This window comes from Numida meleagris, chromosome 12 (genome assembly GCF_002078875.1).
Source record: "Numida meleagris isolate 19003 breed g44 Domestic line chromosome 12, NumMel1.0, whole genome shotgun sequence".
In the NCBI taxonomy this organism is placed as follows: domain Eukaryota; kingdom Metazoa; phylum Chordata; class Aves; order Galliformes; family Numididae; genus Numida; species Numida meleagris.
In genome coordinates this window covers 7,562,674-7,589,828 of record NC_034420.1, presented here as the reverse complement: position 1 = coordinate 7,589,828, position 27,155 = coordinate 7,562,674, and the positions used below count along the sequence as shown (strand labels likewise).

Here is a 27,155-nt window from a genome sequence, read left to right as displayed (position 1 = left end):
ACAGTTTTAGAGAGAAACCCCAAGGACCTCAAGATACATGTCAGCCGGACTGCAGCTGCAAACCTCCCGACCACAAAGGACAGGGAATTTCAATGTACCCTCAGACTGCAAAAGAAGCAATCACTTGTCAGCCTGCAGAGTGTTTAGAAGAGACTGCTAACACGTTGCCTTTTGGGGTTGTCCTGTACACTTCTACAGGCCATCAGTTTGGTAGCACTAGGCAATTCATAAAGGAAAGATACTACGCCTCTCTGCAGATATTGCCTCAGAAGTAGCATCAAGTATTGTGCTGGAAAAGTAATGTGTGATACTAACCTTTCATCTTAAAAGATCAGAAGTGAATCAATGTTTTTTTCAGACATGTTTATTAGCTCCTTTATAAAACAAGCATGTCATGAAGTAAGTTGCGTTTACAGCAGAAATAAGAATCATATGCAATAGCAATAAATAATAATATAATAAATAAGTATACTTAATATAATAGTAATAAACCCTTGTAGCTAGATTATCAATGGTTTTCTGAAATATCAGATACTTCCTATGTTTCAATGTTTAAATACTTAAATCACCACCCATTTCTAAGACTGGAAAAAAAGGAAGCATGGTCACAATTGAAGACTCTTTTAATTCCAGTGATCCTGAATCAAGGATAAAGGCCCAAGCCCTCAAAGATATTTGAAAGCATTTTGCTCTACTTAAAGTCACAACTGAAATGGTTTGACAAAAAAAGAGGGGATTCAACACGTGCTTCTGCTTTTTTTCCAGACCTGGGGACTTACACTGTAAGCAGTTCAGAATTAGGATTTGATTCTTTTCCTAAGGTTCTGTGAAGATACCTAGCGCATCTGGCAGTACTAGAGAAGTATCTTCAAAATGAGCTATGAAAACCCATGTTCTAAAATTCTAACTTTAATTAGATGCTTAACATTCACATATAACACCAGTTCTCAATTGCTCTCTGAAATATCAGATACACAGCAGTTGAACTTTTAAATATTTCAGCTGCCTCTGATTTGCAATGTTGACCACAAACAGCTGAAAAAATGCAGCAGCTAACATTTCCAGGACTCTGAATCTGCAGTTCCTTCTTCTCAAATAGTAACTGTCGGACTGGAAGATGAAGATAGCCCTGAGATATGACACAGAGCTGCATCATGCAGCCAAGCCTTTCTGTGCTTATATATTTCAACAAAATAATAAATAAATAAATAAATAAATAAATAATAAATAAATACTAAAATAATTATATAATTTAAAAATAAAATAATTAAACAATAAATAGTTCTTTCAATAAGTTAAGTTCCGTATAAGTTAACACATGAAACATTCTGACTAGCAGCTGCCATTGACTGACATTGCAATTCATATCAAGTAAGTAATAAATAAGTAAATAAATGCAATACAAAAATACGCAGAGCCGACAACAATAGCTGACAGGAATGTGTCAAAACACCATCCATGTTAATATAACATGGTGTGTGCTAGTGGTGTCACTCAAATCTGGGGACTTTAAAAGATCTGTCAGAATCAGGATCATACTAAGCTACTATGAAAAAAAAAGACATGGCGTTGGCTTCTTAATAATCTCACATGCAGATTTTTCTTCTAGTTAGCATATTTACTTGTTCTAATTCATCCTTTGCTTTATTCAGGAGCATTAAACCAATCTCTTGGTGCTTATCTGTAAAAGAAAAGAAAGGAAATTACCTAAGAATTATCTTCATTTTCCTAGATTTTTAGTCAGTTTCTCAGTAAAGCTTCGCTGGTCTGAGTGATCTGCTGAAACACCACCAGTTTCTCTAAAGGACTCAGAAGCAGACAGTGCAAGGCTCAGAAGTTTCCCAGTCTGCTAGGGATTGGGAATTCAGCTTCAGCTAAGGAGGGCTGGGCACCTGTCCAGCTGTGGCCCTCTGCTCTGCCAGCAGAAGGCTCCTTGAGTCTTACCTGCAAAGCGCAGACCACTCACTCCAGGATGAGTTGTAATAGCGATCCCTGGCCTGCACAGAGATCTTGTCTTTTGGCCCAATCCTTGGAATCCGAATAGACTGCTCATCAGTATCATAAACCTGTGAACAGGGCACAGCTCTGTCAGTAAAGGTCAACCAGAACATACAGTAAAGCACCAGACAGACTGCACCAAGCATATGTAACTGCAGAAAACGCTGGTCGTCTGCTGTTCCAGAGGCACCAGTCTTCTCTCACACTTGTTAGAGTCATGAGCAGCTGTGAGAACCTTAATCTCAGTGGAAACAAACTAAAATTCCCACTGAAGTTAATAATGGAAAGTGATCCGAACCCCAAACCCAAAGTGTCATTAAAACAGAGGGCTTGTTTGTTTGTTTATTTATTTATTCCTAATACAAGAAGCACCCTGTAGGCCGACCAGTTTCTCTAAGGGATTGCACAATACAGCCATGCTAAATTCAAGGAATACCACTAGGTGAATGGCCCCATCTGCTGGTACAGGCTTGCTTATTCTTTTCACAAAGAAATATCCTGTTGTGTCCTTGGTTCAATCAGATGTCAGACCGTAATGATTACATTTGTTTATTTTCTGACTTCTGGACCAAGGGAGAGCAGTGAGGGACCTGCACTATGGTCAGTTGCTCTACGTATTTCTTTCCAGTTCTGCACTTGATTTCTTTGACTGCCAAGACAAATCACTCTACTGCTGTGGTGTGCCCTTTAGAGTACCCATAAGCGTTAATAGCAGAAGCAAAACAATTTCATTATTTCAAGCTAAAGTGGACTAGCAAAATTAGGGATATTAAGGTTAATAGTTAACAATTAACTATGAACTGGAATGTGAGAAGCGAAGACTTCAGTCTTCACCAGTATCCACAGAAATGCTACCAAATGAGTCACTGATTCCTTATTTGACAATTCACATATAAAGAAAGTCTGAGCTAGCCAGGTACAAATGACATACAAGGAACTCTGTGCAACAGATCCCAGACTTATGGATTTGGAAATAGGGATTTTCCCACATTAGGATCCACATAGTCTACTAATGAGTTAGTAGATACTTTTCTCATGCTAGCATGGCTATGCAATACTGGACTTGATTTTATCTCCCCACTTACATCAGGTTTCATCCACCCTAGGTTGAATCTTACTGCTCACAGAGCTGGGAAGAAGGTCATTTTCTTCCAAAACAGAACCTTTCTACATTTGGGGCTCAGCAGCATTTTCATTTTATTTTAATTCTAGTCTATGATTTGTATGTTCTAAGCTTTTATTTAAAAAATTATTTAAAAAATCCTGTTAAAACAAGAAAATCACACATCAGATGTTGTATTTCTACCTTGCTATTGTATTTCTTTGTGCTTTCAACTTTGATCCTGAAAGTCAAAGGGAAGTAGGACGTTGGTGTGCTCCATGTCCTGGGATATGTCCAGGTCACTATTCCATTTGTGCTTGCATACTGACATTGGGGTGGGTCTGGTTTTACTGCAAGAGAAAATATAGAAGGTATTAATTCACATTAGCAGCATAAGATAACGTTGGTGTACTATTGTTAATAGTTTTATATGAACCAGCTGTTGGAGCCTCTATTAGATTAAGACGGGAGTTGGCATGATGCATAAGAACTGCATTGTGTGCTTCTCATGGAAAATTAACAACGCTCCCGGAGCCTCTCTGAGTAAGATCCTTTTTTTTTTGCCTGGAAAGATGCAGAGGGCTCTGTTAGAGACAGATGGTTATCTTCACCCCCTGCTGCTGTTAGGGCACTTAGCAAAACATATTTTTCTTTAGGATGCTGCTTCATTTTCCTGTGCCGAGTGATGACATGGTCACAAGTGTCCTCTTAGTTCCTGTCAATTCCTGTTAGCCTGCCCTGGATGTCCGTCTCTAAGAATAGATCAGGAGTGAGGCATACCTGGCCTTAACCATTATCTTAGTAAATCTGCAGTTCTCAAAGAATAGTCCACTGGGTTATTGGGTATTCTCTGACTTCCCCCACGTGCCCCTTCCAAAACACATCTATGTAATAGAGAAGGTTATAGAAACTTCTGGCAGATGTGGGAGAGAGAGGCTTGGAGGTCACAAGCTATGGATACGTTGCTTCTTCACTTCCTCATCTTCTTCCAGACTGCTGCTATGATTTGTTTCCCCCTGTTCCTGTAACTGGGGGCTGGATACAGATTTACAGTAGAACAGAGCAGGGATTCCCAAGCTTGGTTTGGTCAGTTACCATTGTTAGTTCCACTACCAGCAGTGAGAATAAGGCTAAGAACTAATGATGATTTCTGGTCTACTCACTGATATCTCTGATGAAGAAGCTGCTAGTGTAGTTCTCATATTCCACCTCATCAATGACCTCCAGGAACATCTCAGTCGGCTGGTGCTCTTCAGCAAATGGACAGTAGTTCACCTTCTGGCACTGGGTAGTGTATTGAGTCACAGATTTATCAGTGTGAGCTACAGGGCTGCTGCAGGTTACATCTCCTTGAGAGCTGAACATACAACAGAAAAAAAAAAAATACTGGTTTGTTCTAAGAATTGTGTTGCCATAATTATACCATGCAATTGGTAAGATGATGTTTGGTCTTGAGTGTATCACACTATGTTTGCACTTAAGTAACTGCAGAAACAATTCAGTAGGAGTTCTTCTATATTTAGTAGCTATATTACATATTAATAAAATGACAAAAGCCCATCCCAGCTTCTGTTTAGCAGCAGCAATTTGCATTTGAACATAAAATGAGATTACTTCATTTCTAAACACCACTGCTCCATGACAAGCTGTTGTATCTAACTTTGTTCCTCAGTCCTTCCCAAAGCCTTGCTGGAAGAAAATAATGGTCAAACCATTCAATTGGGAACTAACAAAAAAATGCCACCTAAAATGCATGACGTGAGTCTTGGTCTACATTTGCATTCAACAAAATAAAACAGTTTGAAGTTTTTTTCTCTCTAACAAACTTGAATGACCTTTGCCCAGGCACTCCATGTTTTGGAGAAACCCTCAAGAGTGGTGGGAGGTAGGAAATTCCCCCAAGGTTCCCCTCACACATTTCCCTTGCAGGTTTCTGCAGTGTTCCTCAACAGAGACTTGGCAATGGACGTGTGGCTTTTGTCGTGGGCGCAGCCTCCCACTCCCTCAATTCCACTGGATCTGCCGGGACTCAGTGCTATGATTGTTTCTGCTTTTGGCTCAACTTCCTCTCTCTCCTCTGCACGAACCGCTTTTGCTATTGCTTAAGTGGCTGCACTGTAGCAGCTGTAACAGTCCGGTGGGGGTGGTTCCATTTTCAAATCTGTGTTAATTTCAGAGTGACTTCCATGCGCATATTAAAATCAATTCCAGTGAAGTCTCAAAACATTTTGTGGATGTTCAGACTCTGAAAGCAGGATTGCTCCTGCCCTCAGGAGCTCACAGTGCAGCATCTCCTACACAAACACGAAGGACTCTTCTGGCTGTACTATGAGGTGTTTAAGGAAAGTACAAGCTTTTACCCTTTTAGGCTCCTGATTGTGAACTTCACACTTGGACTCTCGTTTTCTGTCATCCATGAGCATGTGAAAATTCCAGAGTAGTTCTTTGCCTCACATTTTAAGAATGTCTTGCTTGGCTCTATATGGACGAAGAAAGAAAACGTGATTTATTTACTTTTTTTGACAAAGCGGTCAAAACAGAGAGAAAACAGTAGTTCAGTAAATTCCAGTCTACTTTGGTAGGTGGGTATGCAGGCAGACACACTTTTACACTGCCCACTGGGCAGCTACCTCTAGTGAAAAAGCCATGTAACCACAGTTAGAGGCTGAAGGCTGGTCTGTACAACACCACATTAACCACATCTACGCGGCTGTTGGCAAGAACTAGAACATACCCATCATGTTGTAGAGAGCTGTCAGCAAGGGACTTATTTAGACAAATCCATTGTACCTTTTGTAGAGAAAGAGTGTACCTATTCAGCTGGAAAAGCTTCCAGCCTTGGAAGTTCCTATGTTCCTTGGACCACAGGGAGGGACTGCAAGCTGAGTTACTTTCTTTGCAAAAAATACAAAACATCCTAGGCTTGTCCCAGTGAGTTAATCAGGAATAGAGAAGCTCAAATGGCAGTACTTAAAATCTAGACCAATCCCTGGTTCTGGCAAATCATACAGCCCTGGCTTTCCAAGGGTTCATTTCTTAGAGGCAGATCCTCTCCTGAGTGCTGTGTCTGTGAGATAGAGGCAAAACAAGTCAATGGTTTCCCTACCAGAAAAGCAGCGGTGTAGTACTGATACTATCCCATGTTTTTTATACCAGTCTATTTGTTCCTACCATCACGCCTTCCTATCAGTCTAAAGAGCTCTAAATTAATCCCGTAACAACAGATTCCTGTTCTGCTCGTCAGTCACACCATACACACACACACAAAGTCATCATCTCCCTTCCACTGCCACAGCATTTGGAGACGGCCGGTGTTGAAGTGCACATTTCTCATACATTCCTGCAGAGAGCTCCCTCTAGTCTTCACAAAAGAGCAACGCGCAAAACTGACCATGATAACATCACATCATGCTATGACCGTACCTTTAAAGCTTTTCAGAATTGACCGTATCATTTGCCCATTGGAGTCTACTTTTGTTATGAGGAAGAAACTGTAGCTGATGATTTCGTGGGTCTGAGCTGTCAGACAGGTGTAGTTGCCAGCATCTGGGAACTCCTTCACTTCAGCGATCAGAGTCTTTCCAGTTCCTTTCAGTTCTGTGCCCTTTTTCCAGTAAACTGGCAGTGTTTCATCAGATGTGTTACAGGTGAGCTTCACTTCTTTAGCTGGTGTCTCATCGTTCCACTCGGATTCTATGACATACACTTCAGACATTGCCGAGAAAGACATGTTAGCACCAGTCGTAATTAACAGTGTGAAGACTGAACTGAGCCCTTTTTCCAGCTCTGCTCTCTAGGAAGACTGCTACCAAATCTCTCTTCCTTCGGATCCCCACTGTCATCTGGAGATCTTCTCTACAAGGACTTTATATTAAATTTATGATGTATCTAGAACCCACTGACCAGTAGGGGTGACATCTTAACTGGATAAACGCTTTTTTTCCTGGGTTCCCAGAGAATTGTACAGTGGTTCTTAACCTTGGGAAGTAGGCAGATACCTTTCTTTTAAAGATGAGGGTGCCAGGACACACTGAGCCTGGGTAATCATGGCCCTTGGCTTCTGCTCACAAAATGCCATGTGTAAGCCCTCAGTACAATAGCATTGGGCTCTGTGACAGGACCTCCTCAGTGTTAAAGGTCTGTGAGTGACCAATGGGAAGGAGGGCAGCTCTAGCTAATTGGTTTGTATTTGCCTGCAGCTAATATTGTTTTCCATTTTCTAGAGGGAACAATTTGTACTCCTATCACTCTGGTCTAAAGGGAGCAATTACTGAGAGACAGAAGATCTCTGAGTTACAGCAGCTGTAAGTGGACTACCACGAGGACATACAGTCTTCTAAATTCCATCTTGTAGCTCTGCAGTGCCCTATTGGTCCTTCCAAATTAGCAGACACACCACCTAACAAAATGTTTTGGAAATATTCCATGAAAGGAATACTATCTTGTCTGTTTGCTATGGTTTCATGCAGGAAGTGAAGTAGTAGTCAGGTTGGCTGACTTCACCTACACTTCTGTACGGCTGCAGTTCTCAAATTTAACTGCTACTGCTCAGGCATACTACCACTGTCACGGGCTCCCCAGCCACGTTTAGTGCTGTCAGAGACTTTCTACATGCAAGAAGGGGCAAAAAATTGTCTCTCACGGTGCCAACACCACAGCAAGCACTTAGCAAAGGAAACTAGAGTTCCAGCTAGCCATAAAACCCTTTCACCAGTACATTTCACTAGCAAAATGACAGCTTCAAGATTTTACCACGGAGAAGAAACACTGAGAAATCCATGTCAAGTGCATGAAACATGCAACTCTGGGAAACTTGGAAGCTTGGCAAAATGCTGATGGATTTTTGAAGGACAGACAATTTCTTGAGTTCAAACACAAAGATAAAAAAAGTATATTCTCAACACTTTGAAAATAGACTTCTTACCATTCTCTCTAAGTTTCCACTGTGCTTCCAGAAGTGCAGCAAAGGAAAGCAATGAAAGTAAGGCAAATACCAAGTGAGACATCTGTAGGTAAAAAATATATTGCTTAATTTCATTTAGGATTGTTGAGCATGTACTGAAATCAAGCTCAGTGCTGGATAAGAAGACAGATTCAGTTCCAGTGAACTAAGAAACATTCTCCCATTCTAATAATTCTTAGACTACATCAAAATTGCATAGCAGGTTTGCACTGAAGTTAGAGGCAAGATGTTCATCTGCTAGTTATTCATATCACAAACCATTATGAGAGAAGAAATCATGGAACTTGGAGGCAATTGTGTGCACAGGTCTTGACCTTTATCTGGTCAAGAGCTCAGAAGCATTCCCAGGCACCTGAGTTAAATATTCCTTGTGCAAGAGAGGCTCTACCGATGCCAGTGAGGCTACTTACAGAATAAGGCACTGGACCAAAGCATCGATGAACATAAATTCCAGTCCTACAAAGCTTTTAAATATGCCTCAGTAGTTCTATATAAAAACAGCACTGTGACTAAAATGAAGCACCCAGTGAAGTATTTTTCTAGGCTATAGTCTTCACCATAATAGTGATAATAGTGATAATGTGTTGTATAGATGGCTTCACTACTGACTGAATGGCACTAGGTCTAGTATCCACCTCAGGCTGCACAGCCTCATTTATTCTGCAAGCAATTTCTGGCAAAATCTCTTCTGAAACCAGTGCCACAGCTGCATTTCAGAAATGTTAGATAGGTGTATCATTATTGCTGTGTTCCCGTGAAACATGTACATATATATCACTCGACTACATAGATACAGATATATACAAAAAGAATTTTTCACGAGATTGAAAACATGAATATATGTGTATATTCAATATGTAGTAATATTCATTTGTATAACATTCATTCTCTAAATCTCATGTAAAACTCTTTGCCCTGAATTCAAAGTGCAGCTATATGGCTTTGTTAGAAGGCAAACATTCTTAGCTCCTGATTTCCTACTGTAGAGAGGATTATCTGCAATTTGTGAAAGAAAACTACATTTTGTCTCTTTCTCCAAGATACTCATTGCTTTCAAGCCACATGGCATTCATCACTGTGCTTCATAAAGCTGATACCTGAAGTACTGATTAAAAACATGGAGAGAGGAGAAGGGAATAGAAAGAGCTTTCTTTTCAGTATCACTGTCAAAATTTAGACCTTTCAAATAAAAAGGTTTCTTCCAATTTTAGGAAGAAGCTTCACAATTTGGATTTCTGATGAAAAAAGTTAAAAACTTCCATGGAAAATTTTTCCACCTCTTCCCCACTCACAATTGTCTTGAAAAATTAATCGTAAATGGACTGTTTCTGGATATCATTAATCAGTGCATCATTAATCAGATGCCTGAGCACTTCATAGGTGAGAACAGCGTGCCAGCTCCACCTGCTCGCTGTGATCCGGAGCGTGAGCTGCTACAAATCAGCGCGGATTCCTTCACTGAGCATCACAGAGTGCTTTCTGTCGGACAGCACCTCTGCAGGTCCCAGCTCAAGGCATGGCCAACTCAAAGGTGCAGCATTTTTTTTTTAAAAAAAAACAACAAAGTTTAATCATAACTCTATATTTATCTAAGCACACACCCCACAAAAGTGAACGCGGTAATCTATAAAAGATCATTATAACATTAGGCTATCTAATCTGTTAGTTAGATGACAACCCTGTTAGCTATGCACATACACACAATACGCCTTTCATTTTAGGCACATAAGCATACAAACACCACAGCGAGAAAAATAGCATGGCAAGTACTGCAGGACACTTGAAGCACTGATTCGTAAAGCTGTGGGTAGTTTCGTGTGGACTCAGCAGCCGCTGGACTTGTGTAGCCCCAGAGGTAGAGAAAGGAATTCGTACCTTTTCCTGCGCCGCCGGTTGCTGCAGTCACCGGGCAGGTTGGTTCTGTGATCTGAAGGAAGCAGCGCGCCGGCCGCCTTATAAATACTTGTAAACTCTGAAAGGGATGCTCTGTTTCACCGCAATACCACAGAATTGCAACATGGGGCTTGAGTTCCTTTTTTACATAGTGGCAGAGCGAAGGCATAAGAAAAAAAAGTTTGGGACTCCCAGGTAAACTTTAAAGAGGAAATGAGATTATGAGATTGTTACAGTGACCTTTATGGTGTGCCAGAGGCATTTCCTTTCCTGCTTGATTTTCTGTCTCATCTCATCATCTGGGGAAGAGTAAACACACACTAAATAAACTTCCAAAACTGTCTGATGGGAAAAAAATTATGAAGAGTGAAAGAGAAAGTTAGATAAACTACATCTATTACTACCTGGCAAACGCTAAAAGAGATCATCACATGAATTAAAATTCCAGCTACCACATCGGTCAGCACCAGAGAGAGGGAAAATTAGTTCTTAATTGCTGCTTTAGAATTGTATTTATTCTAAAAATTGAGATTTGGTCAACCAAAACATAAATAAATTGTTCTAGGTCAGAGAGAAAAAGCTGAAATTCCATTGACACATTATTTTGTGTTATTTTGTATGTTGGCGATTTTAAAATAAAATCTTTTTTTTCTTTGTAAATCAATATTCCTCTAAGATAAATACTAAAGTATAAGAAAAGCCTCATACGTAACAATTACTTTGAAAATGAGAAAAAAAAGTTTCTACTATTTATTTGTGAAATAAAGAAGAAAATTCAGTTTGTCAGACCAACCAAAACTGAGTTCCTCTTCCAGCTCTATTCCAAACCCAAATGGTGAGACAAACAAGTTATACGCAAGAAGAAATACACTGACTATAAAGACACAAAAATAACTCCAACTTAAACACTTTAGGAATTCATAACGAGGCACAGCCCCAGCCTGTATGCTTTCTAGTGACAGGAGTGTTCCCACAGCCCAGGGATCATAGCTGTAACGTAGTCACAGGGCAATGGATGGTGCCTGTCTCTCCTGCTATAGCCAATGGTCTTTCACAAGTCCCTCTCAGAGATGAAACAAAAAAAGCACATGCAATATATTGCATACTTGTTGCCCCCAGACATGGCCAGAAAACAAAACAAAAGGGGAAACAACACAATTAGCAGTGAAACAATCTTATAAGCCACAGCAGTTCCCAGTGCATGAAGTTCCTGCTCATTGTCACACAGCTGGAAAGCACGATAGCGTGGAGGGTGGCAGGCTCTGATTTGGAGGAGGGTGGTTTCAGGACTTCGGGTTAACTGTGCCAAAAGCTTCCACAGCGATGTTAGTGGAATCCTTTCCTCTCCATAGCCATCCTCTTCAAAGAAACTCCAAGAGATTACATACACCTTTGGCAGATAAGTGTAGCTGACAAAGCACTGTCTCATCTGACAAAACATGTTACTAGAGCATTGCAATGCTACGCTCAGATGGGCTTCACAGCTTCCCTGCTGAGCCCAGTGTCTCTAACTTGTTACCCAAATGTCAGCTTCAGACTTTTCTTTGCTAGAGCTCACAGGCTATGAGTGCCACTTTCTCAGTGAGGCTTGCTCCACTCACGTAGACTGTCCTGAATGTGGATCAAAGCCGTTTATTGATTTATTCTTGGAACAGAATTGGCCAGCAACCAGTGAACTATGCATTCAAGACCATATCCATAATACAGCATAATTCAGAGTACTAGACCCTCCTAGGATGTTGGTTAATACCTATACACTTCCACCCTTCCAAAACTTGTCTCAAAAAGTTCTAGCCTCTGTCTCCCCCCAATCCCCTCCACACACACATGATCTCACACACACACACACACTGGAAGGATGCATGGGTTACAAGCATGTACCATCTTTGGGAGCATGTGTTCATGTCCGTATCTCCTGGGTTTTCTAGCTCTAAGTACCTGTGTTGCTTGCTACAATCTGCTAAGGCACGTGCTGGTGAGAAAGCACCTCGTGATGTCACATAAGCATTCCCAAAATGTTTGTCCCTGTGTGTTACCTCTTATACCAGCACTGCACTAGCTGGCAGGAAGGCAGCTCATGATGCCTGAAGGAGAGGATGCTCTGTCAGGCCTTGGCAGCGGTCATAATCCCAAGGGAGTTACTTGGGGCAGTACTGAGCCAGGTAATGCCTGATCCTCTGCTTTCATCTTGTGATCTTTGTTGCCAACATGTCAGATTCTTAATTACTTCATATTCCTTTTTGAGCTGATTCCTTCCTTTCAAAGACTCTTTGTAATTATCTGATTATTAACCTAGCTGATGCTTGTCTTCCTCTCTTAAATAGTCATTTGGGACAACTGTATTTTCATCCAGCTTCAGGTTCTCCATTGCCATATACTGTTTATATTCTCACTCTTGTCTTTACAGCTGTCATTATTCAGGCCATTTTGCCAAAGGTCATCCATGCAGACACTACCACTTCTGCCATCATTGTTTCAGCTATTCAGAAGGAGAAAATGGCAGTCTGGGGAAGCAAGTTTAGAAAGACGCAGCAGAAGCAGACGGGGCAAAGACAAGTGAAGGGTATTCAAACTGCTATAAGAGACAAAATTGTAAAATGATGACTCTAGAAGTACCTGTCAGAATAAGAGTGGGCTGTGCACCACATTCCTGTTCATCTGCTGCTCCTTCCAGAGGAAACCCTGTAACAAGGGCAGAGAGGAAGCCTCAGTGTGCTCTGACGCCTTTCCCAGAGCAGACACTCAGGAGACCAAGACTACAGGATGCACCATGGAGCATACTTTGTGCATTAGCATCCAGTAACCAGGCCTGAGAGGTGAAAAGTGAAGTCTGTTTCCCCCGTAGTCTCATCCTGTTCTAACTGCGGCTTCCATGAAGCACTTAGGGCAGCTATCACAAACAAGAAAGACTCCAGGCTCAGTCAAGGTTAGTCAACAATTTGTTCCCACTTAATACCATCTCCAAAACTTACTTCTATGACAGCACTCAAGTTCAAAGCAGGCCAGCACTGTCTGGGAAAACTTGAGGGCTGTATTCAGTCACTGAGCAGATAAATATGTGCACAAATAACTTTACATACATGTTCCCTAGTTCCTTCTCAACCAATATTAACTTGTCCTTTGCTTATATCAGCTATGGCTTTTCTTTTATGACTGCCGTGTCACTAAGGCTTAGCTCAGCCTGGTGTCAGTCTTTAAATGCCCGCTCCATTCTGGAGCATGGATAGTTAGTGATGTGAATGTAAACGAGTACATATTTTCAGAGTATATGTTCTGCTCATGCATATGACTCCAGCCCACGTGACTGCTTTTGCTCAGTTATTGCTACAGGACAAATGGAGTAGTGTGGCACCCAAACTTTATGTCAAGGATCCTAGATGCCAGTTGTGGAGCACAGTCACATCTGTGTGGAACTTCCATTGACAGGATATTTTGTTACAATCCATCAGAGTGGAATTTTTAAATATTAAAACACAGCGATTGTGAAAATGTCTTTTGATGACAGTCTGGTTTTCCATGATGAGCTCATATATTCATATGGGGAAATTTGGAGGACAGCAGCATCTATCTCATCATTTTATCCTACTTCTCTATGACACTGAAAGAGAGAAACTCTATAGGAGAGTGGAAACTCTACGTACAATGTTTGATTTCCTATAATGCAATGGAAATACTCCTTTTTGGAAGAAATGGTCTTTCTGAAAATGGTTTTCTTTTCTTTTGAAGACAGCTGATTTTTGCTTCTTGGAATGGTGCACTTATTTCATCACAGTTCAGGAGGAAAAACATGCAACATTAATAAAAGAAAAATTTATATAAGTTGTATCATCAGTATGATTCCTCTCATGGAATTTCCTTCAGCAGCTGGCTAGATTTGCATGGATGTCGGTTTGTTTCATTAACTCAAGTTTAATTATTAATTATTAACATAGTAGCAGTGAGAAGGGAATTCTGTTCTTCACATATCATTCACTGAACAGTAAATTATGTGACTTCATCAGGAAATATTATCTAATGTTAACAATCAGCAATCTTCCCTAAAAAGGCCAGTACCAAGCTACTACACGTAACCAATCATTGGACCAAGATCAAACCTTCATAGAAATGTGAAACAATAGAGAGAGAAAATATATTCCATTTCTACTGAAAAAAATAAAATAGAATCTAAGCTCTATAGAACAGTGGTTCATTTGCATTATGATACAACTAGATCAAACATCCAAGATCATAGAATCACGGGATATTCAGAATTGGAAGGGACCCACAAGGATCACTGTGTCCGACTCCTGGCTCAACTCAGGACTCCATAAAAATTAAACCATGTGACAGGTATTTTTCCTTAGATAATGATTGTCTCATTCATGCTCCAAACTGGAAGGCCATCCGCTACCTTCAGTGTAGAAATTGCACAGTGTTATTATGAGATCTTGATCTAATTAATTGGCCGTTATCATGCTAATATAGCTACTCAAGCTTCTGATTAGAGCTAATTCTTATTCAATATAGTGTTGAATATAGATATAAAATACACGCATAGCACTATCTGGTGCTAAAGAAGGGAACTGTAAAGAGGATCTTCCATCTCTTAGTTCTACTGCCTTCTTCCCCACTAAATTCACATCTGTCCAGTCAACACTGAACACACAATACGTGTCTCTAGACTACATTGCACATACAACCTGTACTTAGTGACAATTACAAACACATCAGTGAATAGACCATTCTGTCACATTTTTTAGAGACAGTGATCATTAGCGATGGGGTGAGATGGATTTTTAAAACCTAGAATCACACTGTTAGCCAGGGATCAACAAGACTGCAGGAAACAGCTACAGCCTCTCCATATCCACTTGAAGGTAGCAAAGGAAGCAACATCCAGTGCAGCACATTACACTACATTAAGCCATAGGAATATCCATGGAAAATTCTGCATTTACAAAAATCCAGTTAAATGTAAGACTTTTTTGTTGGTGTTAACATCTGACAATGCAGGAAAATCATTTCAACATAGACAGTTACTAGGCAGCATCTATTGTGCGCTATGGAAAATGTTCTGATGCTCTCATACTGCTCTTCAGTTATTCCTTGGACACAGCTGAAGAAAGACCAACGCAGGAGAAAGATAAAGTGGATAATATAGCAAGATCATGACACTGAAGAGAAGAGAAACGGTAATACTAAGGTTTTGGAATTATATTAATCATTTAAAATTCATTAACTAAAAGAGCTGCAAGGGTTAAGCATGCCTCAGAGACAGAAAGAAATTGGTTATAACAATGTCTTGCAGATATTTTATATTTCAGGGTTCATTCTGTTTTATTTCTTTTTGTGGAATTATTGGGAATATTCTACTTTTAACTACTCATCTTCCACTTAATAGCACATTATTTGAGGGACAGCTTACAATTTCTATTATGCTTCTGCAGCACTAACAATTCATTTTGGCACTGTGATTTGCAAACCAATCTTTAATGTCTCAGAGGGAACAATGTGAAAAAAAAAGTGAGCTGTAGGCAGCACCAGAAATTATTCTCCTTTAATTTAGTATGAGTTTATGGCCCTATGGCCACATGTGATATCAAAGGGCCTTATGAGGAACAGGCTGCATGTGAACCATGAGCTGAGCTGTTGTAAAGACAACACATCTTTTTGAGAAAGGGAAGAAGGAAAACAGGTCTTTCTCCAGAGATGGCCCAAGAGCTCTGAATGAAATGTTCCAGGAAGTCAGCAAACACCACTGCCTTCCGCTCCTGCCTGCAATGTGTCTATAAAGAACAAACAAACCCTCCTTCTTCCCTCCCAAGCTGTACACACTTCCTCCTCTGGGGAAAACTGTGTGTGCCATATACATGCACACTGCTTGGATACCACGCTGTTACCATGGCATGAATGCCAGTACAGCAAAGGAGAGGAGTTATTCTTGCTATTAGTTGCACTGACTGTGGCTATGTTTACATGGTATTTCGCAGGGAGATTTTTAAGCTCTTCTTAAGAGGGAGTGTAGTTCAGCCTTGGCACTTGTGCTAACTACTGCCCTACAACTCCTGGCAAAGAGCAGGGTCCCTGCAAACATGCTGACATCTGTGTATGAAATACTGTGTTGAGAGTATTATATATGTATATTATATTATACTGACATAAATCCTCTTGAAGTATACATGTCAGTACAAAGTGTAATCACTGTGAAAAATAGTTACCTCATCAGCTTTTGCTGCTATTTTGAAGGGGAAGGTGGACAGAGGTAACTTGGAGATATACCTTGAAGGAAAGTCATGACAATTTGTTCTTTTGCTGTGTAATTATTAATATGGATATATTTCTTTTATGCTGAAGCCTATAGGCTCAAACTGAGCATGTGGCCCTATCTTGTAAGGGTTTCCAGGATTTGGCAGTAAGATTCAGTACCCAGTCACAATCTCGGCATCCTGTTACATCATTAATCATCTGTCTGAAAATTCCAGGTTCCTGGAGGTTGTGAAAAGATTTTAAATCATGTAATACAAGCTTCAGCACCTCCTATGACTTAATGAATGAGGTCATACAAGGCCTGTTTGGAAAGCAAAGATGTTTCACAAATAAACCACCGAAGCATCCCTCAACTGCTTTAAGTCAAAGGAAATTTCTGAAATGACTTCAGTGGTTGTTTTGTGATATGAAATGAGCTCTTGTAAGTTCTGTGAATGCTGGTTTTGCTGGAGTCATGTTGTAATAAGTGGGACTACAGTATTTCCAACCCAAGTTGTAAAAATTCAGGAGCCTTGGCATGTGATGATTTCTAGCCACTACAGTGGAATGGGGAAAAAAGAGGGACTGTAGACTGATGAATCCTCCTTGCTGCTATTATATGCCAGGTAATGGTTTTCTAGATTAACAGCCACTACCTGGTATATAACCAGGTAATGGTTTGTGGCCTTGGAGGGGCTTCAAAGCCACTAGCCTTCCTCAGGCCCCAGATACCTCTACTCCAGGAAGCTATTTTTTAAACAAGGTTTTCTGCCTTCTGCTGGCATTGTTTCAGCATTCAGGGTGCAGCCAAGTTACATTCTTCAGATATTCTTTGCTACCACAACAGAGAGAAGCTGTGATTTTAGTTAAAAAAAATGTAAGATGAAAATTCAGTCTCACTTATCTTCTAAATCAGAGCTTTAAGATTAATTGTCGTGTTAAGAAATCATAAGCACCTTTAAAACTGTGAGAGTTATTAATGCTGCAATTAGAGAAATAATAAGGATATTTGGTACTAGCCCAGGAGTAATTAAAACTATGTAATTCAAAACCTTACATAGCTTTTATGCTAATAAGCTGCAAAAGATAAGGTAATCTGTCAGTGGTTCCTGGAACTTTTCAGCACCCACTTAAAAGCTGGAAGAAAAGCCTTTAAAAAAAATTTTTTTTATTTTCCCTTCCTAATAGAAGAGAAAGGTGAATTAATTTAAATTTATACAGAGTTTCTGCAGTAGAAAAATGGATGTTCCAGGTTTAAAAAGAAAAACAGATCAGGCTTAATCTTTCTAACATAATGCATGTTTAGCTTGGACTTCTGTGAAAAAAGCTTTTGGTGCAGTGCTCACCAAAAGGTCTCCTGGGTGCTAGATCTATGATGGTTACTCAGGGAAACTGACTTCAGACATCTCTGAATCTGAGCAAGGCTCCTGCAGAAGGCATCCACATGTGTGCAGGCAGCATGAACACCCAGCAACCAGCTGGACTTGAGGACAGGAGAAACTTCCACTGGATGTAAATGGTTCGTGGCCAGACCTGAAGTGCGCTGCCTCCCTTCTCACAGAATGGACTGGCATACCTACGTCTGTGCTCCGGTCTACTTAGGGGTGGATGCCCGTTATCTTGCTCTTATTTGAAAGAGAGGAGGAATCTTTTAAAGATGTCTGTACTTCAAAGAATGATGTCTCTGCAGCCAAAAGTAATTCAGCACATAGGAAAGAGCCAAAAGAAGGAGTCCTTTCTTTTGAAACATATTTTGTCTGTACCGCTCCCAGCTGCGCTGACATGGAGATCGTTACAACTAATTGGGAGTTAGATTGTTTCACACTTAACCACAGCAATTCCATTTCTTGCCACCACGCATTTCTGAAAGAAAAATTTGCAGAAGAGTTCTTGTTCAAGACACAAGGGCAGGTGCAGACACCTGTATGCCAGCTATGAGACGAAGAGTTTCATAACGAAGATCTGAAGCGGTATTTCTGCGTGGTCCCTGTCCCGAGTTTTCCTGGTGTTTGCCACCTCTATTCCTGATGAGCAATACGTCGTTCCTGTTCATGGCAGGTGAATGGCAACGTTGTACTGGGTGCCAAGTGACCCAGCTGCCGGTTCTAGCCAGCTGCTCTGGTCTTTTCCTCTGCTGCACAGGGAAGGGCCTGTTGCTTTCACTTTGTACTCTGCCCTGTTAATCACTTCATTCACACAAACCACAGGTTTGTTGTTTGTTTTTATTTTAAAGTTCCGGCTACGCTGGCATGAGGGCAAGCATGTGAAACTGCTATGCTATAAGCGTCATAAAGATGTTACAGGAAAGCTAACTTACAGGTTTATGATACCAGGCTCTGACACAGGTTGCAACTGATAGGGACCAACCTTCTTAGGGGAGGAGAAATTAATATCAGAGAAGGAAGAGAAACATTTTCTTATTTTTCAAAGCAGAGGACACCCAGTTGAACAGTCCTTGCAATCACAGGAATGCAGCAATGGCAAGTTCTTGAGCCCACATAGATGCAGCAACAGACTCTTGGCCTCTATCTCAGTTTCAGAACCTATAGAAGCTACTCTGGTAACTGGTTGGTAGGTGTTCTATCATGCCATATTTTTATAACTAATTCATGGTTTTCACTGATATCACCACATCTCAGTATGAGATCAGTAGAACACAATGTCAGTAGAACACAATGGAAAGAAAAGCAGATGTTGATTTTAATGGTATCAGCTGACATTCCACAGGAACAAACCCCGTCACAGTACAATACCACATGTAGCTGCCTTTCCTAGTACAGACTGTACATTTGTAGGGAGCTTTCATTCATGTCAAAAACTTGAACATGGGATTTTTACACTGCTGAATCTAACTTCATTTATTTAATGTTGCAGGAACAATGCCTAGGGCAATTTTCATCATTCCTTTGCTGTGTTGCAACTGATCATGTATCACTTACCTTTGAAATGCTTGATTGTACTCACAGTCAACGGCTGGTCAAGATAGCAGTGAGGTGAAACAAACAAAAAGTGGTATCTAATTAACAGAAAAGGCAATCATGGCCTGAACAGAGTAGTAGCTGCTGACAAAATGCTGTACAGCAGGATGAACAAGATCTACTAGTCTGTTCCAGCCTTAATATCTCTAAATTTCTCTTCCTGAAGGTTTTTCCAGTGTGGTGTCTTGCAGCCAAAGACCCCATTTGATAGCAAAGCATCATGTTACTGTAGATAACTCTCCAGACAGAAGCTATTCAAATGCACTGACAAGTCTTTCCAAATCTGATTCTTGTTCTTTCCTACAATTTTATATCTAACAGCTCTCGAGTCCCCTTAGGATTATTACTAAGAAAATATAAAGTACAATAGGGAGTAAAGTATACAAAAGTCTTTCCCAGATGAGGCCAAATCCAGCTGAGCTCAGCATCCTGTCTCTAACAGTAGCAGAGAACACGAATTCTTTTCCTGCGATCCCTCTTTTGTAGGGAAGACATTCAGGTTTGTTAACAAGCACACGCTGGTCCTTAAAGAGTTTTCTTCATATTTAGCAGCTGATTGCTGGCTAGAGTTATATTTAACAGTGCTACATATACAAATACTAAAACGATAGATATGATAGAAATGTGACTACAAACAAGATGTTACAGCTTTTTGCTTTGTTAAGTGTTGATTCTAAAACTTATGAGAAATGCAGCCTGTTTTTTATTTCTGATTTCAACCCTGAAAAATCTGAACATCTCCCTGAACTCAGACTGGCAGGGGAAAAAACAAAAGAGGACAGTTCCACTGCAGAGTTCTGTGTCTCTGTGACTGTGTATGGTGCAAGACACATCAAAGTGCACTGCAGTGCCTTGTTTCAAGGCCTGAACAGCAATGGGACGAACAGAAATTGTCACAAATTCCAGGGTTGTTGTTGCTACCCTTTTGCACTTTCAGGCAACAAAACCTTAACCGGTGAGCTAAGAAGGTGGACACTGACCCAGCTGGTATGGCCCCAAATGTTAAGATGCCAAGTAAGAGAGGAGAAGGGGGAAGACATAACAATCAATTGCTTCATTCAAGAGCAGATCTCTACTGCCTGAGCTGCACAGATGCAGAAAGGTGGGGAGTGAAGAGACTGATCACTGCCCTACAGTTCTGCCTGCTAGCAACGTAATTGGACTGGGTCACAGAGGAAGCAAGACAGGAGAGGCGATGACTTTTTATACTTCTTCTTGAGCAAAGCAAATCAGACACACAGCTTTTCATGCCATTATGGAGTGCCTTTTGAGATTTTGGGTGTGAACCTACCTACTGTTTCTTATTCAGAGCGGATGAATGGTTGGTCAATATCTGCCATTCAGCAAACAATTTAGGTGTCAAGGTGAGGAGAAAGCCTTGTGTGAGGGAACTTCCACTAAGTACTTTCCCAAAAGAATGATGAAACTGCTTTCATGGAGTGACAACATTTATTTCTGCCTCACATTGTGCCATGGGGTATGAGGATGTGCCTGGAGTTATTCATATTTGGAACAGAGCTCTCTTACTCCTCCCTTGGGTCTGACATCATCCTGAGTAAACACATCACAACAGGTCCATAGAAAAAGTGTCTGACACAGAAGAAAAAGTTGATCAGTGTCAGTATATTCCTGGACTTGAGCAGAGATGAGACCTCTTTTAAATCTATTTAAGAAGACATAGTTAGAAAAAAGAAAAGGAAATGTGTTATATTTAAGATATTCATGGATTTGTACTAAGGATTTTTTGGGTCAAGAATATAATCCAATGACTTTTTTTTGCTGATCCTATACACAAGGCTCTTCATAGTGGCCAGTGGGCTACCAATACTCAATTCCTGTTAAAACTGACTATTTGCACACACAAGAGCTTGTTTGATCCTGTGTTTTATAGGCAGGTCATTTAGTACCTTATCTATTAAACAGAACTGGCTGTGCCTGTCTTGCACAAATCCCAGAAAAGTATGGTCTCCACTGGGTTCTGCTCTCATTACGAGGCAAAAAACATGATGCTGATGGAACCTGGACTTTCTAGGCTACTGGGAAAGGAGTTGCTATCTTGTTAAGTAAACAACAGCTATCACATGGTGACTGTTGACACTTCTGTATCACTCCCTAACTGTGCTCTGCCGTATGGCTCAGTCTTGTTTTTCTGGAGGGGCAGTTCTCACTGTGTAGGTTGGAGAAGGAATAAACAGAACATAAATTAGAGTCATTCTCCATCCCCACAGTGCAAAGCATACAGATTCACCAGCCCTCACATTCCACTTGGCTTAAAATCCATTTAAGCCAAGAGTTCATCACTCCACTTTTTACCTTACAGCTTTAATTGCATTTTTTTTTGCCTCTTTCTGTAGCCAGATTTCCTAGTACAATCCTCAAAGTACTCAAAACACAAATTCAATTCCTCTGTGCTAAGCTCAATTAAATCACACAATAGATATTGATGTAATGAGCACACCATGAAGTTTCTCCCTACCTCCACTAAACCTTTCCCCAACATTAGAAAGTCAGTCGTCGGTCAAATGTGGGTTCCAGCCACAAATGATGTTACTTCCTTTCCACAGTAATAGCTAGTGTAAAGAAACACCATATGAAAACAGTATACCTAATATTCAGTGTTTAATCCTCTGACTTCAGATGACCAAGCAAAGAGCTTATTTGCATTTATGATATTCCTCAGTGTAAAACCCCTAATATGGTGAGGCAAAGCTGTACAATCTTCCAATTGGTTATGGAATTTCTAAGTCAAGTAAGAAATTGTCGGAAAAAGCCCTGCATTGCGGAATCTCTTCCATAAACACACATCTGATTACCTCAGAAGTTAATCGTTAATATTCTTCTGCAATGCTTGTTTGTAGAAGTAATAATAATATCAGTTTTAGATGTTCTGTGTAAATTCTCTCCACCCACAAAAGAACACCTGAGAGTTAAAACCAGTTCAGAGAGTCTGACAATCATAACAAACCTCTCTGTCAAAGGAACTGTTGTTTGCCCAAAGCAAACAATCTGTCACTCACGATTACAGATTCCAGCAGAAAACCACTTTTCTCACAGAATGCAGTCCAGTATAGGTAGCTTAATGGTGTAGATAGATCAGAACGTCTATAAAATACTATCCTTCATATGAGAACTGCTACCTTCTTATCTTTTTGTGTTCAAACAGCTGAATTTAGTGGACATGGGACTTAACTACTATGAGCTTCCTCATGGAAGAACACATTGGTGCAGGATCTGCAGGGAACTTCGGGCTGGCTGGAAGGGCAAGGCACGCTGCAGGTTGCAACCAGCACGGTGAGCCTGGCAGTGCTCCATAAACCGGCTGGCAGAACCACCACAGACACAGGATGCGGTGTGAGACAACCATATTCCTTCAGTCACTGCACAGCTTTCCGTAGAAGTCAAGCCAGCGTGCTTTGTCGCAGAATTAAGGAAAGGGGAACTTTCTGATCTGCTGCAGAGTTATTTATAACTGACGGCAACTTTTTCTTTGCAACTGCTGGATGGCAGGTGACAGGGCACAGCCATGGGTTTGGGAACCGAGTCAGAGTTAAAATTCCAAGCAGTCATGAATTTCTATTGTGACACTACTATAATTACCATTTCATTAAAGGGAAATAAATTTGCATTGCCTTTTCCTTATAATTAATTATTCATGAAAAGGAAGAAATAGAAATGGGGAGAAAAGAACTCAAGTAATATTGTACTGTCCTCCGTACGAATGTCTCTCTCTGACTGAGCGTTCTCCTGCTCTGCAACTTTATTTACACACAACTAGTACAACAAAGCTGTGGGACAGGAAAGGCAGGGAAAGAAACTTAGATTCTGCTAAATAACTTCTATTTTTGTCAAGACAGTGAAGATGCATCTCGTACTGCACTGTGCCTCTTCAGTCATAGATCATATAGAGTCATCTTTGTTGGGAGAGGTCCCATTTGACATGTTTGGTAGTGCTTAGGCTTTTGCTAAGACTTGAATTAGAAGTTCTAGCAAGCAAGGTGGAGATAAATGTAGTAGGAAGAACACAGGCAGGTTTCCATTAGCAGTACATGTAAAAGCATGGGATTTGGATAAGGTATCGGTAGAGAACATTGTGTGCAGTTGCATATAGGTTATCCTTGTTATCACTACAAGTGTTCAAATATTTAGCCATGAGGTTTGTCCTAGAGGCTCTGTAGCTCCGTTTCTCGTTTTGTACAAAAAGGCATTACTAACACTGAAGTCAAGGAGAATGAAAATAAGTTTAACATTCTTCACAAGCAACTTTAGCACACCTCCATTTAGAAAGGAAAATAGAAAGCCGCTCTTAAAAGAACTGATTTGTCCAGCTGGAAAGGGAATCCTAGTCAAAGTTAAAAAAGAAAAATGTCCCCTTCGCTTAAACTTAAGTAATTGTGATAAGAGGTTCTCTTTATAGAAGAAAACACTTTTCATCATGGAGTATGAAAGAGAATGCCTTCTAGAAGCTCTCTTTCTCTGTTACTGCCTTTCATTTGGAAGCTCAGACCTACCCCATGACCATGTGGGAGGGTTCCTGCATCAGAGATGTAACAGGAACCCAGGGATGGAGCAAGGCATTGCCAGTAACATTTGGCTGCTTTTGACCTTTACTACGAGCTTTACATCAGAGACTACCTCCTACCCAGGCCTGGCACCAACATTCAAGTTTCCTTAATCACGATGAAGACCAGCCCAGCTGGAGCTACTGCCTCCCCTCCACGTAGCTACTTCCTGTTACGAGTCAAGAACTGTTCCTCTCATGTCATGTCAGCTGGCAGAAGCTGCCAGTTACAGCAAAAAATGTCTAAGGAAAATCTGAATAAGCAGATAGCAGCGTTGGCTGGATGTGAGTGTCCCACGTCATTCTTCATCACAGAGTGCAGGACAACCCCACTACTCCCATGACATCCACCTTGTGCTTCTGCTGATTTGTGGGGTCCACAACCTCCTCCTTCACAGCCCCATCTCTGTCCACTGAGGCTACCTGGAGTATTCGCTGCACATTCCTCCAGGAGCACGGTATAGATCCCGCTCTGACCTGAACAAACCCATATGCCTTGCCCTGCAAACCCTTTGTAGCCCTCCTGGGGACACTCTCTAATAGTTTTTATGTCCGTCTTGTATCGTGGCACACAGAACTGCACCCAGTGCTTGAGGTGGGGCTGCACTGGAGCAGAGCAGGGTGGGACAAGCCCTTCCCTTGCCCAGCTGGCAGTGCTGGCCCTGAGGCGCTCTGGGGTAGTGCTGGCCCTTTGGGCTGCCAGGGCACGCGGCCGGCTCACTTTTTGAAGTCATTGTAGGGGACTGAATGTTATTACAAGATAATGACTTCTTTCTCATGCATTCCCAGTTTCCCCAGTTCCAATTTTAATTATGGCTATTTTGAAATACAAATAAATTTGTTATGTTAAAGATGTTGCTGTTTCCTTCTGTGAGCAGCCAGAGGTGGAGTACACAGTCCTTAATTTGCATGTCCTCAGTTTTAGTTCAGCAAAGCTTCCAGTTGCTGACGGGTTATCAAGGGATGTAACAACCAGCTCCAGTCAAAACAACTCTGTGGTTTCATTTACATATTAGGGGAAATAAAACAACACGATGAGTCAGAAAAGGAGCTCTCTTTATTATGTAATAAAATAGTAAACCTTTCAAAGAAGACATAATCTGTATTTGCTGTAGTACTTCCCCCAGAGCTGTCTGTAAGACCTAACTTGACCACAAAACCAAAAAATCTGAAACTGGTTCCCTATTGTCACAGGAAAGTGAGCTGTCATAAGAGTCATATGAACATTAAGAGCAGCACGGTCATTGCACTTATCAAAGTAGTGGGTTCACATATAAGCGTGTGTGCAGATGAATCTCTACACATCCTCCTTCAATATCTGCAACCTCCTCATTAAAGGAAGAACTCAAGGAACATGGAAATTCTCACCCTGAATTATTCCTCCACATGTCTCTTATAGACAGAGAAATGTTGTTTTATGAGGAAAACGTATGAAAAATTTGCCAGGTTTACTTGCTTGAGTAAATGGTGTTTCTACTTCCAGATTGCCTCCAAAGCCAGAACTGTTGGTCAGTAGAAGGTCATATTTCAAGAGCATGAAAATTCTGGCCGTCACAGCAGGCCAGCTAATGGGATGAAGGATATCTCCACATAGCTACCATCTGGATGATGGGGAGAGAAAAAGAAGTTTCAAGACCTTTAGATACAGTAAATAAAGTACATTTGATGGGGACAGGTAAGTAACTTGATCCAGCGAAATATGAAGGGCAGACTGTGAATCAAACCTACCAGTTCAGTGACTGATATCTTTCAGAAGTCCCTTGACAGATGAGATGTGCCTGCCAAGCTCAAAATTCATTAGAAATGCTAAACATTGCATTAGAAAAAACGCACCTTACATGTTATTTCAAAACAACAGTGGAACCCAAGCAACTCCCGACAGCATGAAGGGACAAGACATGTGCAAACTCTACGACTATACAAATGTTGTGTATTTCTTATCCTGCTGACCAGTTCATAAGTTGCTCTTTGAAATTTTAATTACCGTATATAAGTAGAAGAATCTCTCACACTGAAAAATTGATGTTATCTGTTCAAAAAATGAGAAAGATGATTTTCTTCATTTTCTGACAAAAACCTTTCAAATATCAATTTCATATGCTTACATCTTATACTGGACATCACTCAATTCTTGTCATATATTTTTCATGTCAATACATCACTTTGTAACTATGAATTGTGACTCCACACTGACTTCTTTGCAATCAGGATTTGGCTGATAGTTTCTGGGTGCTTAAGAACTGTCATTGTAACTCTGCTCCCTTTAAATGAAAGGCTATTTAACTCGATGAAAAACTGTGCTCATTGCACTGGGTCAGGATTGAACTCCTGGTATTTACAGATGTTACTTCGGAAGCAGCTGTAGAAATTTAAAAGCTTGTGACTGCTCAAAGGCGATTTTAATTTCATACCCCAGGTACGGTCAAACAAAAAGAAATCATATATGGACACATCTCAAAAATGATGGTCAGTGATGAGCTGCTGGCAAAATAAAACACAGGAATATACTGCTTATGAATGTTTTTTTCAGCAGAATTTCTAATTTCACAGAAGACCACAAGTGCTCTGATACAAGCTTCTTGTGCAGCATCCACATGAACTGCAGAGGAGTTTGATTTGCTTTCCCTCTCATACCCATACCACCACCATCCTAATGGAAGTTGTTCTTCCAGGCTTTTATTTACTTCTTAGTAATTGACCTGTAATTTCAGTAATTTCTGTGGCAATTCTGTCAGTACTTTTCAGTGTTCATAAAAACCAAAACCGAACTGGAAATACAGAAGTCCCAGTGTGTGATATCATTTTCACAGTATTTGTCTTCAGGAGCCTTTGGATGCCCACAGAGAAGGTAAGGAAAGACACGCTGAGAGCTAGAGATGGCCAGTATCTGTTCAAGTAGGATGGGATGTGGAACACACTGAGTAATGGGTTTTGTCCCTTTTGCTGACAGCGGAGTCACACTGACCACTAGAAGCCCCATATCCTTATTCGTTTCTGTGGAGAACCTGCTCTGAAAACTGCAGACTATGGCTGGTGTCATTCTCTCAGTCTTCTGCTCTCCTGCCCCACAAGTTGAATTCTTGTCCCACACACTCCAGTCTGTTCTCATATTCTTTCCTCTCTACTGCCAGCTCCTTTGCAGTGTCCCAGCTGCTCTCCTTACTTCGTGGTTCCTCTTACACTCCTCTGCTTCCATCTCATCACAGGCAAGCTGTTTCATCCTCCAGAATTACTGCTGGATTTCTGAAATTCCTCACTACACTGAGTCTCTGATCCCTTTTAACTCCCTTCCTGCTCACTTCCCTCAAGTGCTCTTCTGTTTCAAACATTATAATGGCTCAATGTCCAGATGGAGATCAGTGACAAGTGGTGTTCCTCAGGGGTCAGGACTGGGACAGATGCTCTTTAATATCTTCATCAATGACATTGACAGTGGGA

At 40.8% G+C, this 27,155-nt stretch overlaps 1 protein-coding gene across 1 annotated transcript; it reads right to left on the bottom strand.

Annotated features, from left to right (window-relative positions):
- IL12B (interleukin 12B) lies at positions 378-13,000 on the bottom strand. The gene is made up of 8 exons (XM_021410939.1): positions 9,939-13,000; positions 8,025-8,106; positions 6,524-6,805; positions 5,461-5,578; positions 4,264-4,457; positions 3,305-3,450; positions 1,945-2,066; positions 378-1,681 (listed from the first exon to the last, which is right to left on the bottom strand). Exons 2-8 carry the CDS (start codon positions 8,104-8,106, stop codon positions 1,678-1,680), a joined length of 948 nt encoding a protein of 315 aa, XP_021266614.1. The 5' UTR covers positions 9,939-13,000; the 3' UTR covers positions 378-1,677.

What these genes read in the sequence shown, in the direction of transcription:
- IL12B (XM_021410939.1), bottom strand. Translation starts at nt 8,106, where the DNA reads ATGTCTCACTTGGTATTTGCCTTACTTTCATTGCTTTCCTTTGCTGCA. An exon ending in ACAATCAGGAGCCTAAAAGG is followed by an intron (nt 4,458 to 5,460) that starts GTAAAAGCTTGT and finishes TTGTATGTTCAG; the next exon opens with CTCTCAAGGAGATGTAACCT. An exon ending in CAAAGAAATACAATAGCAAG is followed by an intron (nt 2,067 to 3,304) that starts GTAGAAATACAA and finishes CCCTGTTCACAG; the next exon opens with GTTTATGATACTGATGAGCA.